Below are 19283 nucleotides of genomic sequence, written 5' to 3' on the forward strand. Positions count from 1 at the left end.
ACATTTCTATAACTTATTTGTAATTAGATAATCTGTACACAATGAAGAAGTGGAGAACCTAAGTACATTTACATGTATAACGGTTGCTTCATGTCAAGGTAAATGTTTGTGAATCTCGGAAAGAAAAAAAAAATCACACATTCCAATAGCATGTCAATGTTTAGTGTATTTATATAGGAAATCCTTTTATTTCTCTGTACTGTCCATAAATAATGACCTTCAGTAAAAGTCTTTGTTTTGGAAGAATGTAGTGATCAAGGCAATGGAATGTAACTGTACTTTTGTCGATTTTTGTCTACGATGTGTTTACTGGTATTATTTTCATACACTGGTCTTCCAGCCTTTAAACAAGAAATATGAACCACGATTTGCACTTTTTGTTTGTTGTTGATTGCAACATATAAGTACCATATTTCCATGTACATGTAATTTGTATTAAGAAAAAACTTTTTGTTTTGTTTTTCCATTTGAACTTCGAAGTATACATAATGTAAACAGGGGAAAAAACTAGACAAGTGTATAGTCAAGTATTTGAAATTAATGTTAATAGATTTTCAGTTCTGTTTCAAAAGTGTATTCATACATTTGCTCTACGGTAAAGAAGTATTTCAGTTTATATTAATATGTGTGAAATTTCATACCAGTTTGGCTCTCCTTGGTAAATTTGTGATAATTTGCTGCTCTATGTAATAACTGAGCTCTTATCAATAGCTCAGATACCTCAGGCTTGTGCTGTGCTTTTGACAAATCTGTCTTTCTTTTCGCTTTCAGAAATTTCAGTAAATTGTTAATATGTTCATTTAATGTCTCCATTGCTGGCATGGAACAATTAAAAAGGGATGTAATTTTCATGTTTTAGATTTATCTTTTCAAGGTGTTTTTCCCAGGGTATCCCTGGAAATGTTTTCCAAGCCTAACAGTGTTTTACAGAGTGTCACACTTTAACATTGGTACTACTTAATTACTGGGATATCAAGAAAAAATAGGAAGGAAAAAAATTATATCAATTTTATACAATACACAATGTTTTTCTTTAGTACAATTTTATTAATAATAGAAAGTACAATGTACCTCCCCTACAATCACTGTTTTTCATCGTGATAAAAGAAGGTCAAATAGAATTTTCAAAACAAAGCAAAGTACCTAGTACCAGGTACCTCATGAACATATTGGAACAAAGAACATGGAATTACACAACAATTTTAATTGAGACAATTCTTCTTTCAGAAATATAACATGAAAGAAGACCATTCAATCTAAGCGTATTTTTAGAAATAATGGTTTGAAAAACAATCAGCAGAAATTGTAAGTTATAAAAAAATGGTTGTTGTTACATGTATCACTTGTCTGAAAGAACAGATTTTGCTGTTTGTAAAATAATGCCCATAACTGGTTGATAAAATTTACGATTAGATTTCATCAAATCTAGACATATTTCATAGTGATCACAGTCTGGTATGATATGTAATGCAACATCTACATAAAGGTCTCTCAGTACATCACAAAACTTAACGCTGGAGGACTCTGGTACAACGTAGTCTTTTGTTCCATGAAGCAATACAATCTTTGGTAATCTGTAATTAAATTATAAATTTGAAATTAAGTATGAATCTCCAAAAACAATTTATGTTCTTGTATTATTCTCTGCATCAATGCGAATCATGGCCAATAATATGTTCATTCCTCCCCCATCTGCCAAAATTTCATGAGATCAGAATATCCTGTAACTTGTTTGATTATTGAGCTATGGGAGTAAAGCAAAGTTAGAGATTGACCTTTGATATGATCTTTGATTATCCAATAGCACTTTATATAAAATAGCTACAGGTACAGAGCAATGCAGACTCCTGACTGTGGCTTGTGACAATGCTACTTGAGTAACTTTCACATACCAGTATATTTAGTATACATGTACATTGAAAATAAGAAGACTAAGAAAATTCATTTCATATTTCTCGGAGCAGGACAATGAAAACTGATGCTATGAGATGAGTTCTACAAACTGGATGTTATTAATGATAACATTAACTTCTTTCTTTCTAAAGCTTAAGTGACTTTATAGTCATCTCAATTCTTACAGATATTTTGATATTATCCCATTGAGCATTACTAGGTATGATGGGTGTAATATAAAAGAAGAGTTGGCCAACAGCATATTAAAACAACAAATTAAAAAATCATTTTTATTTTACACAAAAGGATGCCACTATTCATGTACCTGACTCCTCGGGAGAGTGAATGGCACAATCTGGTTGGTGAAAATCTGTCAAAATGGCTCTCTCCATACATGACTCTAGCCATACAGGACACATCTTCAACACCCCGGGATGTCTCGTGTTCATAATGGTCCCCTATATGGTATACTCCAGCTAAACCTAGAATGTAGAATTATTTTGTATCAACCAATAAATCTATGCTCTAGGAAAATGCTTTACAAGATGCTAATAAAAATTTCCTACATGGAATTCTTCAGCTACACCTAAAAAACTTTTTAAACAATAAATCTTGTAGAAGTTGAATGAATTACTGTTGCTCTGTGGAAATTTTCTGTAAACCAACTTTACTTATCATCATAACTTCTTGAATGATTTACCAGTGATTTAGGTGACCAAGCCTATGTTTACCATTTTAACAAATACAAAAGAAGTCAGGGACTGGTTAATGACAATATTCACCATGATGAGGCTCTCGTGAAACATGAAATTTTCTCAAACAGAAATAAAAGCTGGTTAGCTACACATAGTCCTTTATCCACAGATAACTGGCACAAGTGGTTATAAGGTACAAGTATATGTAACTTGCCTATAACAGCCTTGACAGATTTCCCAATATCTACCAGTGTCCTTTGTCTGTCATTGGACCTAACTGTAATGACAGAATCATGCTCGCTGCCCACTTCTTCCTCCTCTGATTCTGCAGGTCTCCTATCAACATTAGAGTCTTCAGTGGACGGATTACTTTCACTTAGCTCCCCTTGTTTAGCAATTTCACCCTGTCCTACCTCTACTTTTTCAATGTCACTGTCCATCATTGGTTTCACATAACCTGCAGCAACAGATTCTTCCATAACATCTGCTTCAGGCTTCTTTAACATTTCGTACGTACTACTGGTGTTGCTGGCTTCCAAGCTGTCTTTCTTCTCCCCGTTATCATTTAACACACAGAAGGAGCCTGAAGATCCGGAGCTTCCATCCAGATTATGTCCATTTGATTCCTCCCTTTTATAGTGAGACTCCTCGAAGTGAATCTGGGGAGCCACTGATTCAGAAATTGGCAGGTCCTCTGCATTCAAAATGTCATCGTGCAGTAGCTCCAAGATTGCCATAATGCAAAGGTGAGCACCAGATGAATGGCCTATCAACATTAGTTGATCCTACAGGAAAAAAAATCGGATACGTACCACATGAATACATTCAATTTTCAAAGTACATGTAATAACTTGTAGAACACGGTGAACAATTAATCTGCTGCTTACCTTGTCTCCACCATAGTCTCCTACATTCTCATTGATCCAGCATAAACAATCCACCACATCTTGAATCATGTCATCCACATAGCCCTAAAACAGGCCCTTATCAGTTTACAGAAGCATGGTACAAGTATGTAACAGTAGTTATTTTGAAATTACAATGAACACCCAGGTCCAAGAAATATGATTATGTTTTAAGCCATGTATACAGGGATGGAAAGTGCAAATGATTTACTTTAAGCACCCAATCAATTATAATGCATGTATTTACCTTAGGGTAAGCAGAATAGTTGGGACAACAGACAACAACTTGAAGTTTATTGGCCATCTCCGAACACAGAAGTCCATACATTTCTTTATTTTTCATGGACCAGGCTCCCCCAGATACAAAAATAACCACAGGAATGTTATCATTTCCTTTTCTTGTCTCTGGCAAATACAAGTCTAGAGTCTCCTCATGCCTTCCATAAGATAAGTTCTACAAGAAATCCATACCATTATGTTTTGTTGTAGTCCATCACTTAGGGTTCATGTACATGTTTATTAATGGTTTTAAGGCAGTGGAAAATTTGCAAAATAATGATAAACATATGGATACAAGGTATACATCTTGATATTTATATACCCCACATGGTATAATTTAACAGACTTAATTATCTATCTTCTAGTTACTGAACTAGTCACTGAAGATGTTTACCTTAAAATTTCCCTGATTTAAAAAATATACCTTTAGAACTTGTGATGGTTTTGCTAAGCTGTAAAACCGTTTCCACTGTATATATAAAGGTATATATTTCAGTTTGATCTGCATCATCTGAAGGAGAGTGTAACTAAATGCTATCACTTTGAAGGGGCTAAGCGTTCTGCGGACTTTGTTTTTCCTTTCACCCCAGCCATACAGTACACTGCTGACCGAGGTAATAACATAGGGGACTGCCACAGTGGTCCCAGCCAAAACCAGCAAGCTCTTCAACACACTTCTCCACATCTTGTCTGCAAAACAACAATACTAAATTTATTAATTAAAACAGTGTGGCTGAACAAGGCATTGAGCCTAGAACACCTACAATTACAGGGTAGACTTATTTTTGTCCCTTGGTTTTTTTTTTTGCCCTTCTACACTTGCAAACAGTTTCTTCCCATCTTAATTTTGCCTGGACACATTTAGAAATTTAATTTATACAGTTGTTAAAAAGATACTTTGAATTTGCCCAGACTTAAGTTTGCCTGCTAACAGGAAGGATAAAAGGGGCAAAAATAAATTGGGGTGAATATCTCCCTGTATACAGTACCAAAGAGAACTTGTACCCTGAATACAGAAACTGAAAAACCTATACCCATGTAGGGTCCAGTTTCTTTTACTTTTGAGAATTCATATGTATACCCTGGTACAATATCTCTGTGGACTTAAACTCTGGAGAACTCATACCCTTAATTAGGATACAGTTTGTCTTTGAAAAGTTTTACCAGCTATGTTATAAGCTCGTTACAAGTACTCATACTCTAGAGAACCCATACTGATACTGGTGTGTGTGCGACCAGTTCTCGACAAGTATCATTTTGAGCCAGTGCATTGTTACGTTATTTTATCAACACATCAAATCATTTACAAAAAATTACGTAACAATGCACTGGCAAGAAAGTATTCAGCGAGAACTGGTCGCACACCAGTACCGATATTCATTCACACTTCAATTTTTAGACAAATTATAATTATTTTATGAAATAAATGCATGTCTCTTTGATATTTTCAATGGAACAAAAATGTGATGCAACATCAAAGAAACAATTACCAATAATACACAATAATTTGGATGTTTTCCCTTAAAACATGATTAGATAAACATACATGAACTTTGCTATGTAACAAGGATCACTGGTTTTTGTAATCATTGTACTGTAATGTTTACATACGACCTACCATGATCATAGTCATACACTATATAATAATCTGATTAGCCAAGCACAACAAGGAATGCTTGACAAATTACCTGAAATAGTCAAGAAAGTATCTTACTAATCTTCATAAGTTGTTAATTTAAAATTGTCTCAAAATTATGTAAATTACTCCGTGGTCACCGCATGCCCATTTCGTTTATAATAGACACGTCGTTCGTGTAACCTTGAAAGTTTTCATCCTGGTACGAATTATCAAATACCCAACAACCCTGAAAAACAAACTGCAGGAGATCCTGAAGTCAAAATGGATAGATTGAGTATCATTTCCAGCGCTTTGTTCCTCACAGCAGACGTGTTTGCAGTTGCAAGTTTGGCAATGCCAAGATGGATTGTTTCTGATATTGGTGGTAATTAAACTTTGATTAACCGATAACTTTTTTTTTAATTTGATCAGCATAAAAATGTAAAATACTCATTATAATTTTAACTTTATTGGATAGGCTTTATATGTTGCTTTTTTATCATTGTATATGTCACGAATGTGTTGATTATTTTTATTCGTTTTCAATAAATGTAAATACATCAGTTTGATACCTCAATTTTTTATAAGTAAAATGGTGCAAGACACTATAGATCATATATTTATTTATGGCATGCGAAAGTCACAAAGATAAGCTAAACATAGTGTTACAGTCAATGAACTGGGTTTATTTGGTTGTAAACTGTAGTTCACGGATAGTAAAATAAAGTTAACAATATTATTCTGTATTTTGCATCTGTAAACCTTATCATTATTCAATGTTTTACAAGTACTAACTATAATAATTTTATTAATGATTTAATAAATCCATGATTGTGAACTTATTGTTTATGTTTTGTAAATTATAGTTAACAGTTGATAAACATAGTTTAACAGTTAATATACTAGGTTTATCACCAATAAACTGTAGTAAGCACCTTTAATCTATCTTAACATCTGTAAACCAAAGTTAACGCAGTAACTATGTTATAGAAGTGTAAACTTTAAATGAACCCTAAAAACAATTATTTGCAATTGATAAACCTACCGTTTATCTGATAAATATTAATATATACTTTCATGATTTTGTGAAACTATGATTAACAACACTTCATCGTAGTATAAAGTATGTAAATCATAGATAACAGATGTGTTTATATATCTTTGGCAAGTCAAATTTACAGAAATGAGCTAAACATACAGCAGTCTGTTAACTATAGTTTACCAACTGCAAAATATAGTTAACAAATGGTAACTATAGTTTTCATCTGAAAAACTATAACAGTTGTAAACTATAGTTTATGATTGATAATCTAAGTATATCTGTCTGCAATGAAGTTCACAATAGTTTGCTGATAGATATAAATTCACATATGTCAACTATGATTTACATTCGTTAACTATAGTTGAGAGTTGTTAATTATAGTTTTACAATTGTAAAACTATGTTAATCAGATAAACTATGTTTTGCAATCGCAAATAGTTGTTTAATGTAAATTATAGTTTTACACTTCTGAAACATAGCTGATCATGTTAACTATAGTTAACGATTTTTTAAATATAGTTTTCATCTGTGAAACTATATTTAACAAATGTAAACTGTAGTTTACCAATGATAATCTAAGTTTATGTATGGCATGCCAAATTTACAAAAATGACCTAAACGTTTCTTAGTTGATGAATTAGGTTTATCAACCATAAAGTGTAGTTTACAAACAGCCAACTACTTTTAACCATTCATTAACTTTAATTTTCATCTGTAAAACAATATTTTTAATGATGGTAAACTATAGTTTACCAATGTTAATCTAAGTTTATTTGTCTTCAAATAACGTTAACAATAGATTTTTCTGATACCGGTAAATATAGATTCACATCTGAAAACAAAAATTAACAATCAAAAACTAAAGTTAAGAGTTGTTAATCATAGCGTTTAGAATCGTGAAATTATATTTATCAGAATTATTTGCAGTGTTAATTATAGTTTATACTTCTGAAACATAGTTGATCGTGTTAACTATGATTTACAGATGTGAAATATAAATTAACAGCATGAATTAAAGTTTCACAGATAATAAACTAGGCTTATCCATTATTAACTAAAGTTTACAAACAGTAAACTATAGTTTACTGTAAACTACAGTTTACAAAAGGTAAACTATAGTTAACAATTTGTTGATAATAGTTAATGATTCATTAACTAATGTTTTCATCTGTTAAACTACATTTTAGGCAAACTCACTTCTCTAAAGAAAATACCAGTAGGCAAACTCTTGCAATAAACATGGCCAGATGTAATGAGTTTTCAATACCAAAGGTCCATATATGAAAAATTGTTTGTAAATTCATTTTACTAAATTTTTGTAATTTATTACAGTTCTTAAGTCATGGTCTCATGGAGTTGTTTTGTTTATAGGTCGTACATATATTGGACTGTTGCAGTCGTGTTTGGAGATTTATAGTGGCCAGCAGAGTGAAATGTGCTTTACTCCTGTCCCCCAGAGAACAGAATGGCTGCTGACATTTGCCTGTATTATACTGGGCATTCTAAGTGTGACCTCAACTATCGGACTACTGATCCTCTCCCACTGGAAATACAGAGTTATGAAGCATGCCAGGTGGCTAGGATTTGTTGCAAGTAAGTACTTTTCAGTAGTAAGTTTTAAAACCTGATTTATTCTTATAAATACCATTACCGTAATAAGAATAAAAAATAGTTTCATTTCTTTAAGGTTTTCCTCTTTCATCATACCAATTTATTTATTTTCAGTCATTTTGTTTTGCCTGGCTGCAGTCATTTTTCCAATCGGATTTAACATGGAACAGATCGGAGGTGAACCCTATCAGCTCCCCAATAATTATCAAGTTGGCATTTCCTATATCTTTTTTGTCCTTGCTCTATGGATTACTGTGGTCTCAGAACTGTTTGCAAGCAAAGTTTGTCTACCACATTTTTAAACTTCATTTTATTGATTGTTATGTGCAATATCAAGTACGTCTTTAAAAAGCTGCTTTGACCGACGAAAGAAAAGAAAAATCCTGTTGTGATGCTGCATGTATGCAGAATATTACCAACATTCGGTAAACAAGATATCACGAATGGAAAAATGTAATGTTTAGTTAACAAACACTGTAGATTGCTTAAAGCTTTAAACTGTAAATAGTACATGCACCTGAATACGATGTACATGGTATTCTTTTCTATGTCAGTGCTTGTTATATACAGAGTACTTCATAGGTAGCTCCTGCAAAATGAAGAGACCAGGTAGATTTGACATTTGTTGATTAAGAGATACTTATATATATATTATGTGCAAGTAATTTCACTCTTTGTTCCATTGAATACATGTACTGTAATGTGTATAGCTGTTTTTTAATGCCTTTATTTTTGTTGTTTTTACATTTGTTAAAATTCTATGACGTTTTATAAAATTGTGACAGTTTCTAGAAATAAAATGTTAAAATAATTGTTGGATTTTTCTCTTCATTTAACACATGTACAGTAAGACTCGGTTATTGTGAATTCCTTAGAACCATTGGATTTAGTACACCATATTCATAAATCATGAAAACTGTATACAGTAAAACTTGTTTAGTACGAACATGGATATAGTGAACTCTTGGATATAGCGAAGTTTTTTTGAGTCCCTGGTAAAATTCTTAACAAATCTTTGCAAAATTTTAGGGTTATAACGAATTCGGATATAACGAATTTACGAATATAGTGAACTGATTACGAGTCCCGGGGAAGTGAATAATAACGAAATTTACACCTTTATAACGAATTTCTTTACATTTTAAAAAAAAAGTTTGCACTACTATTTAACATAATAGTTTGAATGAATTTTTTTTCATATATATTATTTTTCGACTCACAACCCAATCATTAAAGGTATCAAAGTAATGTATTTTTATTCTAAGACTCAATTAGTAAAATTATAGTCTGGTGAAAGAAAACATGTATATTAGTGAATTTGCTATAGTTATCGTCACGAATTCGTTGTACGGATTTAACAAATTACAGATATAACGAAGTAAATCCATTGGTCCCTATGACTTTGTTATAACCAAGTTTTACTGTAATGAATTTGTAATGCATGAAATAAGCAAGCAAATTCATTGTATGCATGTTTCCTTCCACATGCAATCATTTGTGTTTATTTATGTATTTACAAAAGAATACATTTATAGAAAATATTTAAATAATACGAATTGGGAATTGAAATATATATGTGAAAATAAATTCATTAAACAATTACCAGTATATCAATTAGTATTTCTAACTTTTAACAATTCAAAACAATAACAAAAATGTAAATTTGTTTATTTTTCATCTTTAAGGAGCTCAGATTCAGTTTGTTATATCTGAACATTTGTTATATAACCAAGTTCTTTGTAACCGTAATTTTGCTAGAATTTGTTAAAACTTCATAAAATTTCACTTTATCTGATATTCTGCTATATCCATGATCATACTTAACGAGTTATATTGTAATTACTGAGCCTGTGTTCAAAATAAATTTTTGAAATGTCCCTTGTTCTCAATTTGAGTGGAAATTCAAATAATAACAGTTATTAAAAAACAAAATATGAATCTAAGCTTTCCCCAAACTGAAAAACTAGTGAAAGAAACATGGAAATGACCAAAATATTATTCTATAATAGGATAAAGCAGTAAGGCACCTAATCATCTGCATTTAAGGATCCTCAACAACCCGTGACTTCTACTGTTTTATAAGAGTACGTCACAAGATGGCGATTTTAATGCTATGTGAAACAGTTTATATTACTAATACTTAGTGTCTATCCTGTGGCGCCATGGATGTAGCTTTTGTCTACCGACCCGCAGGTCCCAAGTTTGAATACTGTAGGGACTTTAATTTTCATGAACAGCCATAAAATTAAAAAAATTATCTTTTTAACACCCAAATTGAATTTTTCGGGGAGTCAATTTCAAGTCAAACACATGCTAAAAGTCCATGTCATTAAGTAATTTAGAAGAATAGGCTTGTATGCAGATCTTTTCCCAGGTGTGTGGAGGACCCTTAAAAGGCTTTTTAACATTTTTGACAGTTAAAATGTTGTTCACATGGTCAAAGGAATTTATGTAGGTCAAAATTTAATATTTGCCATGATTGCATGTACTGGTATGTTGTACAAATGTTTTTGTATGAGTGACTCTACCAATACCTCAGTGTGAGGGGACATAACTGTCAGAACTTGTACTCCACAATGGTTTTAAATATTCTAATAATAATAAAGTGTTGGTACTACAGTAAGTCTTCCCATTTTAAACAATCCTTTATCAAACTTATTTCTAGCAGTAATAACAATGACAAAATCACCATTTAATTTATAATTTGGAAATTAAAATGACAAAATAGACAATTTAAAAACAAATCTGTCCCATTCACAGTTCATTGTCAAGGACAAATTCCACATCTGTGCAATATCACATGAAAACAACAAAAAATGCTGCTAAAAATTGACTTCAGTATCTACATGTACAGTTAGTAAAACTCAGATCACAGTTCACTGGCTGGCTTTTAGTTCTGCCATTCTGTTGAGGGCACTTCCTGCCCTGAACCATGTAATCTGTCCTTCGTTCATGGAGTGGTTAAGCTCAATTGTTTCTGAGCCACCATCGGCGTGGGTAATTTTGCATTGAAGAGGCTGTATCAAAAGAAATTCAAATATTGTTATTTGTGCTACATTTCACAATAAATGCAATAAATATTAAGTTCATATACAGCAATAGAACCTCAATTGAAGGATATCTTTTTCTCCATAATATCTCCTATCTACATCTCTCTCCCACCCTCTCGAATGATAAATTGTTTTAATGTTTCTTGCGAGTGTCTAACAAAGCAATTTTCATTTCTCACCTTTCCTGGTTCCAAGTTTTTCAGTCCAATGAGAGAGATACGATCAGAAGGCTGGATCTTGTCATAATCAGCAGGATTAGCAAATGTCAGAGGAAGCATACCCTGCTTCTTCAGATTTGTCTCTGAAAATCAGCAAAGATTGAATTGACTTTAACAAAGTACAGAAAAGATTATAATTATGTTGCACAATATTTCACAATAGAATATATGCATTTGGTATAAGACAATGTAAAAAGCATGAGACTCAAGTACCATGAATTCTGGCAAAGCTTTTGACAATAATGGCTCTTCCTCCTAAATGTCTGGGCTCTAGAGCAGCATGCTCTCTACTGCTTCCCTCTCCGTAGTTCTCATCTCCAATTACACACCATGGAACATTGTTGGCCTAAATAAAAGATTGGAAAGATATGAACAAAGTAACAATTGTACAACTACAATGATTACTTGCTTCACTAAATGGTAAACATGAACTTACTTTGTAAAACCGGGCAACTTCTGGGACTGTTCCAAACTGACCATTGAGTTGATTCTTCACATTATTTGCTTCTCCATTTTCAATATTTGTAGCTCTAAATTGTCAAATGATAATGTGCTTCAATACGGAATGATATTTATATAACTATACTGAGCTCTGATGAAAGATTTGACTAAAAGGTTTCAGTGTTTTACTTCAGTTTTCAAAACTACTCAGTCATGTATTCCTTTTTTTTCTTCAATCAAATTTGATGTTGAAAGAAGCTATATCATTAATCTTACCCAATCAGGAGGTTGTTTGAGATATTGTCAAGATGTCCTCTGAATTTCAGCCAGTAACCGGCCATACTGATGTGGTCTGTTGTGCATTTTCCTTTCACCTTTAGAATAAATATACAAATTATTAAATTCAATTTATATTCAAAACTCATTTATTTAAACTTGTTTTGGGGTGGCAGGGCATTTTAAGTTTTTATTCTATCACTACTATTTTCTGTCTACACACCAGAGGTACATTATGAGAGGTAAAAAAGAAATAATGGGTTGTGAAAAGTCTGAAGGACTGTGAGCAAGCACACATTATGTCTTCTCCATTCCATCACACACACCGATAACATATTTAGTTATTGTATTGACCTTGAACCTGCCTAAATGACCTTCAGTCAAGGTGATGACATTTCAAAGTCCATAGTAATATTTCTGTGAAAATAGGAACATCCAGTCATTCTTCATTACAAAGATATGGCCTGGACAAGAATGCGTGGACAACCAGACAGACAGGGAACTTAGAGAGAGGGAGGGGATATAAAGGTGCTATCGCCTAGTACCTTGATAAGAACTGGCATATTCTCAATATCTTTTCCGTCCCATTTTGCGAAAGGTGTCAGCAGTTGAAGCCGAGTGCTGTTTGGATCCACATTGACAGACACACCACTGCCATCAGCAGGGGGAGCCTGGTAAGTGTCCTGACCTGGGTCAAATCCCTTGGTGGGCAACTCATCCCCATATGGGGTCTCAAATTTAAACTTGGAACCTGCAGAGAATTTGATTAATGCCAATAGTGCAACAACATGTATATGTAGATGTATATTAAACCATTATCTGTAAAATGAAAAGCACTTGATTTGGCATTTTTTTAAATTTATGATTGATAAAATTATAGTAGACAGCATACCATCGGCTGCAAGAAGGGAATCTGTTTCTGGGTTGAAGTCCAATGTTCCAGCAATAGACAGAGCAGTCACTAATTCAGGGGAAGTAACAAATGCATGAGTGGCTGGGTTAGCATCATTTCTGCCTGTGAAATTTCTATTATATGAGGTTACAATGGTGTTTTTCTCTCCTTTTGCCACATCTTTTCTATCCCATTGTCCAATGCATGGACCACAAGCATTAGCTAAAACAACTCCACCAATCTGTCTAAGTGTTTCAGCCTACAATGAAATTTGACTTCAAGTTCCAGTTATGACTAATTAAGTAATTACAATGTATGTAATATATTCAATCCATAAAATAAGACATTCTGATTAACATACACATGTACCTGTCCATCTCTTTCAATAGTTGCTCTGATTTGTTCAGATCCTGGTGTAATGGTAAATTTGCTTTTGGATTTAACTCCTTTGTTTAATGCCTGACGAGCAATGCTGGCCGATCGACTCATATCTTCGTAACTACTGTTGGTGCAACTGCCAATCAAACCTTTGAGAGAAAATTTGATAAAATTGCTCAGTTTGCTGGCTATTCTTGCAAACATGTACAAGAATTATGCATATGACACAAAACAAACATTCACCTCAAATAGAAATAAACATAATGTCTTAGTAATCAGCAACAGTACTTGTAGATGACTTCATTCCTTACCAACTTTAATATCCAAAGGCCAACTGCTATCTTTAGCTGTCTGTCCTAGTTTTGAGATTGGATGAGCCAAGTCAGGAGTAAAAGGTCCATTAACATGTGGCTCCAGCTAAAGAAAAACATATTTCTTTCATAGTACTAGTATCATTATTTGACAAGGATTATTCATGTATTGGTGTACACCTTGATAAAGAAGACAAATATAAATGACTTGAATACGTATTTCATTTATATTGGATAATACCTTGCTCAAATCAATTTCTATCAGCTCATCATAGAAGCAATCCTTGTCTGGTGACAGGAAACCTTTGTAATTGTTTGCCAAGTCTGCTAACTCTGTAAATACCAACCAATATTCATATTAATGACCATTTGTCTCCGTAGAGAGAAACATTTCATTTCTTCAAAAACCTGGTCATTTTTATTACCTCCTCTATTGGTGGCCCTCAAGTAGTCCTCCATTCTGCCATTATACGGGAAGCAGGAAGTGGTGGCTCCAATTTCAGCTCCCATGTTGCAAATGGTCCCCATTCCTATGTTTTTAAGTATACGAATTAACAAACATGTCATATTCATTAAAGCTACACATACATTTATATCATGTTATATTGTTCATGTAAATGTTTTAACTGTTGAGAAAATCCAGACTTTTCAATGCCAAAGAACCAAGTAAACCTTAATGAATTTTAAAGCTACCTGTGCATGAAATGGAGTCAACCCCTGGGCCATGGTATTCCACAATGGCTCCGGTTCCTCCCTTTACTGTAAGGATCCCTGCCACTTTAAGGATAACATCTTTGGGAGAGGTCCATCCACTCAGTTTACCTGTCAGTTTAACTCCAATAACCTGAAAAGTTTTTTAAAAGGATTCTAAAATGGTTTTCTATTAATTCTTTTACACTTTGATGACAATACCAGAGCCGTGTGTACATGTACTTTTATTATTTCTGCATAAGATTAACTCTTCGCTGAATATACCTTTGGACATTTAAGTTCCCATGGAAGTCCAGCCATCACATCCACAGCATCGGCTCCACCTACTCCAATACACAGACCTCCCAGACCACCTATAAAGACCAGAGTTTGTCAAAATCTTTTAGTCTTTGGGCTTTTTTTTGGGGTGGGGGGGGGGGGGATGTTGTTTTACATTTGTTATATTGATTTATTTGTATATGCATGTACAGCAATTATATCTACCTCCATTTGGTGTGTGACTGTCTGTTCCAATGACAAGAGCACCAGGGAAAGCATAGTTTTCCAAAATGATCTGGATACAAAATATAAAAGTCAATCAAGTTTTTAAACTCAACTGCAGGCATTCTTAAATTACTATGGTAAGAAGCAAAATTTGTAGAATCAAGATCAATCAATAGCAATGATAGGACTGATGATGTTTGAGGCATCATACATAGATCTGACTGTGACTCCGTCAGTCTACACCTGTAGCCTCTAATTTATTTCTCTAGGTTTGTTTGTGATCTCATCTGGTCAACTACAATTAAGTGTAGGCAATCACACAAACAAACCACAGTGTGTTATGTGACAGAAAATAGAAGAATTGTCTTCCACTCAATAATAAGTCTGACCTGATGGATGATGCCACTGCCAGGCTTCCAGAATCCCACTCCATACTTGGCTCCTGCTGTAGCCAAGAACTCATACACTTCCTTGTTTAAATCCTATGCAAAAAGAAATCAAAGATACAGTGCATTTTTAATATCTTGAACCCTAATATCTCAAATATCATAGATTTGTTTTGAGTTGGAAGTCCCCAACAGTATTTATTCTACAGCTAAACCACATACCCCCAGTAGAGAAAAATGTCAAATGTGTAATGGCTCTTCCATTTAGGCAACATTCTGATGGAAAATTAATTATTTCATACACTCATTTTTATATACAGATCTTTTAATACCTTAGCTCGTTTCAAATCTTCTGTTCCTCCAATCTGGGCTTCTATCAAATGATCACAGTGAATGGTGGACGGGACAGCAACTTTTGGCAATCCGCTGGAAATGAACTGTAACATGGCCATCTACAAAAGACAAGTTATGAATTCACCCCCTGTTTAAAGTTTACAAACAAAAAAAGTAAAAAGGAACAGATCAGACTTCATCTTGAAAAACTAGAAAAATTCCAGCATTACTTACTTGAGCTGTGGCATCCTGCATAGCAACTCTGTCAGGTCTGAGCTTTAGATAGCTTACACCTCTATCAATGTCCTAAAAATAATCATATAATCATAGGATGAAAACCTAGTAAGATGCTAGGACTTGACTTCAAACCAACTGTATATTATATATACAATAAAATATGTTCAAAATATGTTTCAAAATTTAAACTTAAATACAAATTAGGGGTTGAGACAAATCAAAAGTACGGCAACAAATTGAGGTTCTTGCATTATAATTACCTGTGTTTTGGGGTCATCAATGTGTCCATATAAAATTTTCTCTGACAGAGTCAGTGGGCGATTCAGTCTAAGCAACAAGAACAATTTAATCAATACTGAAATTCTATCAAAAGATAAATAAATGTAATAAAAATTTTAATGAACAAAATTTCATACAGACACTACTTACTTTTCTCTTACTGTTTTTAATTTGTATTCATATTTATCATAATCTATGAAGGTATCCTGATCAAACTTGCTCATGGCAACCTGAAGAAAAAAGAACTCAATTCATTTCGATAGATAGTCATTGTCAACAGATAAAACCCCAAACTTCGTTTTTTAAAATGATTGGGATATTTCATGATAATGCTGTGAATGTATATGTTTTGTTTGCACATTACAATTTATCTTGGACGATTGGAAAGACAAAGAAAATTTGTTTAATTCTGGGATTTAAACAATTTCTGCATGTTATGAGATAAGGGTAGTTTATTTCCTATTTCAAGGGACGCAATGACTTTGTTCATTGACCATACGTATGTATCATTTTCTTGACTCATGAAAGTGTGGAATAAATGGACTTATCTTCAGTTGTGTTTTGCAGAATTTAGTCTTTGAGAAAAATAATCTACAACTTCATACACAAAATATATGCCATATGCCATGAAAAACACAGAACAAAAAAAACCCCCAAAAACACATACAGTCCATGGTCTCGACAGTTTTGTTCAAATTAAATAAAGCTTCTATTCAATTGAAATCTCATGTGAGTACTGTATATGTAGTGGCATTGACAATGCCTGTCTTTGGTTACATTGTTTAACAACTATACATTGGTGTAAATTGTTGCATCATCAATCCCTTAAGTAGAGCCTTATCATCTGAGGGGACATGAAATAAAAAGATTAATTAGAGACAATAACCAGATATTACTGTATAGTAATAGAATAAGATGTAATACATCTATTTATCATAAACTTTAATAACAGGTTTTTTAAACACAAAGGTAGACTAGTCCATGTATGAATAACAATTCCTTATAAAATGAGTAAACAAGTACCGGTAAAATAAAATAAAATGATATAACATCAAAAATTGTACTCTCATACTTCGATCATTAGGGATTTTGGTCTTTAATAAACGTGAAATAAACTTTCTGATTGCCAAGGCCATTTACAAAAGTGTTTTCACAGGAATTTCATACATAAAAATTAACTACATTGACCATTAACTTTCCAGACTGAAGCTGCTAGACATATGCCTTTGGGTATTTCTTGTAAAATTGTTTGAAGCAATATTCTAAACACACAAACAACAGCTTTAAATTGTAGTAAAGCTGAAGATTAGCTAGAACAATAACTTGTGCCAAGTTTTTATGCTTCACTGCACATTGTTTACTGGACAATCATGAAGAGAACAAAGCCATCATCATTTGAGTATCTACTTTGTTAACACTATTCAGGATTCTTTCTAGGAACTTACTGTATTTATCAATGGTTTAAAAGACATATACAGAGGGAACTACGTGTAAAACAGTAATAGTGATATTGAATTGACCTTCAGTTCAAAATTGAAATTCAATTTGAACCAAAAAATAATATCTGGTTGATACAAAAATCAACAAACAAAATCGATCATGTACACTTTAAAACACAATATTTTATCAACAATTTACAGACTTTATATGAAAATATTTTCTACATGTGCATGCACATTAATTTTGTTGAGTGGAAAATTTTATTTTGTTACCTTTTTGGCAGCAGCTGCACTTGACCCATGGAAGAGCCTCACCTGAGCCTGATGCCCCAAAAGGCCCTACAAATACAATATTTTAAAATGCATGTTGCCCTAAATCACCCATAAAACAAAATGTAAGGATGGAGGTTTGGAGGTTTTGAGACCAAAAAACCAAGTTGGGAAACAAGAAATTTAGAATCAACGATTTTACAAAGCAAATTGTAAGTGTGATTTTATTTGACATTACATTTAAGGACAAGTGCCTATCAGTTCGGTACTGATTAACTTTGAAAACCAGTCTGCACTGGAACATTGAAAATTGCACAGTGAAAACGTTACAAATAAATTTTAATCGAAAGAATAGTCAGTAGTCTTATCAAACAATACACATGTATCCCAAATACTAACTTTTTTTAGCGTGTGTCGTAGCAGACCCATTTTCTTCAATCTGTTGTGATGCTCTCCCGCAACAGTGAAGGACAAACTAGAGAGCGTATTCAAAAGGGAAGTAACTCTATATATAGCTTTGAAAAGTTTTAAACAATTCGTACCAAGTTGAGTTTTATCCTTCATCTTTGCAATATGATCAATAATTTCATCATAGTTAGATGATTCCATTTTTGTATTCAAAGTTTCAAGCTATATATTACCAGAGATATAATAAAGTTATTTATGTCTCTGATATTACAAAAGCGTATTAGTGTCGAACTGTAATTTTTTTTCTTTATAATTCCAACTTTAAAGTAGGAATTTCAAACTTTAATCTTAAAATTTCTAACTTTAAAGTTGATTTTTCCAACTTTAAAGTTGGGCTTTTCCAAGTGATCATTATTAGCGCCATGTATATATACAAATTCAAAGGCTTAAATCAATTGTTTTGATCTTAATTGTCTCTGACAGTGCTGCATTTAATTGTATTTTGTCTAAATAAAATATTTTTCTTTATTTATAGGTCAATACTTTAAAAAGTTTAATAGATCTGTTAAACAAAATGGCTCTCTTATGGATTTCCTTCCTGCTTGGTTACTTAAGAAATAAACAACGTTATTTAGTGAACATGGCGTAATGAATAGCAATTGCTCTTTTGGCTAGCGCATCATGGAAAATATGCCAGCAGAGCAGTTGCTATTCATAACGCCATGTTCACTATAAATAATCGTTGTTTATTACTTTTATTTGCATTTTACCACTCGCAAATACCTTGTCTTAGCCTAGACCTTGACATATAGGTATTGCATCAAAAATAAACATTCAGACTGTAATGTATCTTTTTAATTCACACAGATTTGTTAATAGAATCAATGATATGTTATCTCAGTAATTCCTTTAAATCTATAACGTCATGAAAAGTATATGACGTCACACCTTTATGACGTCATAGTATACAGACAGAGCAATTGCGATTAGGCCTAAAGAAAAATAATTGCAGTTCCTCCGTATGGACTTAATTACAGTGGGAAAGAACAATGGATATGCAAATATATTAAGATAACATTTATTTGATTCAAAATTATTTCGATATCTGATAATGTATACATTTAAACG

General features: G+C 32.9%; 3 protein-coding genes across 5 annotated transcripts; 1 reads left to right on the plus strand and 2 right to left on the minus strand.

The window, feature by feature from the left end:
• Positions 1-996: 996 nt before the first annotated feature.
• Positions 997-5610, minus strand: LOC105338796 (uncharacterized). Of its 3 annotated transcripts, none has more exons than XM_011444071.4 (7): positions 5487-5610; positions 4197-4462; positions 3741-3947; positions 3476-3559; positions 2803-3373; positions 2219-2375; positions 997-1574 (listed from the first exon to the last, which is right to left on the minus strand). In XM_011444071.4, the coding sequence occupies exons 1-7, from the start codon at positions 5494-5496 to the stop codon at positions 1340-1342; spliced, it is 1530 nt and encodes a 509-aa protein (XP_011442373.3). In that variant the 5' UTR covers positions 5497-5610; the 3' UTR covers positions 997-1339. The 3 variants fall into 3 exon arrangements, with proteins under 3 accessions (XP_011442373.3, XP_011442374.3, XP_065922579.1); XM_011444072.3 differs by having other exon boundaries at positions 5461-5599; XM_066066507.1 differs by lacking the exon at positions 5487-5610 and adding an exon at positions 5319-5347.
• LOC105338797 (modulator of smoothened protein) lies at positions 5608-8379 on the plus strand. The gene is made up of 3 exons (XM_011444073.4): positions 5608-5775; positions 7804-8025; positions 8158-8379. The coding sequence occupies exons 1-3, from the start codon at positions 5673-5675 to the stop codon at positions 8343-8345; spliced, it is 513 nt and encodes a 170-aa protein (XP_011442375.1). The 5' UTR covers positions 5608-5672; the 3' UTR covers positions 8346-8379.
• Positions 8380-10720: 2341 nt separating this feature from the next.
• On the minus strand, positions 10721-18269 carry LOC105338798 (aconitate hydratase, mitochondrial). Its single transcript, XM_011444074.4, has 21 exons — positions 18147-18269; positions 17751-17816; positions 16189-16268; positions 16020-16086; positions 15757-15828; positions 15522-15641; positions 15193-15285; positions 14804-14873; positions 14585-14673; positions 14303-14453; positions 14035-14139; positions 13851-13942; positions 13610-13715; positions 13290-13447; positions 12921-13179; positions 12574-12779; positions 12029-12126; positions 11748-11841; positions 11525-11657; positions 11273-11394; positions 10721-11060 (listed from the first exon to the last, which is right to left on the minus strand). Exons 1-21 carry the CDS (start codon positions 18174-18176, stop codon positions 10920-10922), a joined length of 2352 nt encoding a protein of 783 aa, XP_011442376.2. The 5' UTR covers positions 18177-18269; the 3' UTR covers positions 10721-10919.
• Between the last annotated feature and the right edge of the window lie 1014 nt (positions 18270-19283).

Source organism: Magallana gigas, chromosome 7, assembly GCF_963853765.1.
Source record: "Magallana gigas chromosome 7, xbMagGiga1.1, whole genome shotgun sequence".
NCBI lineage: Eukaryota > Metazoa > Mollusca > Bivalvia > Ostreida > Ostreidae > Magallana > Magallana gigas.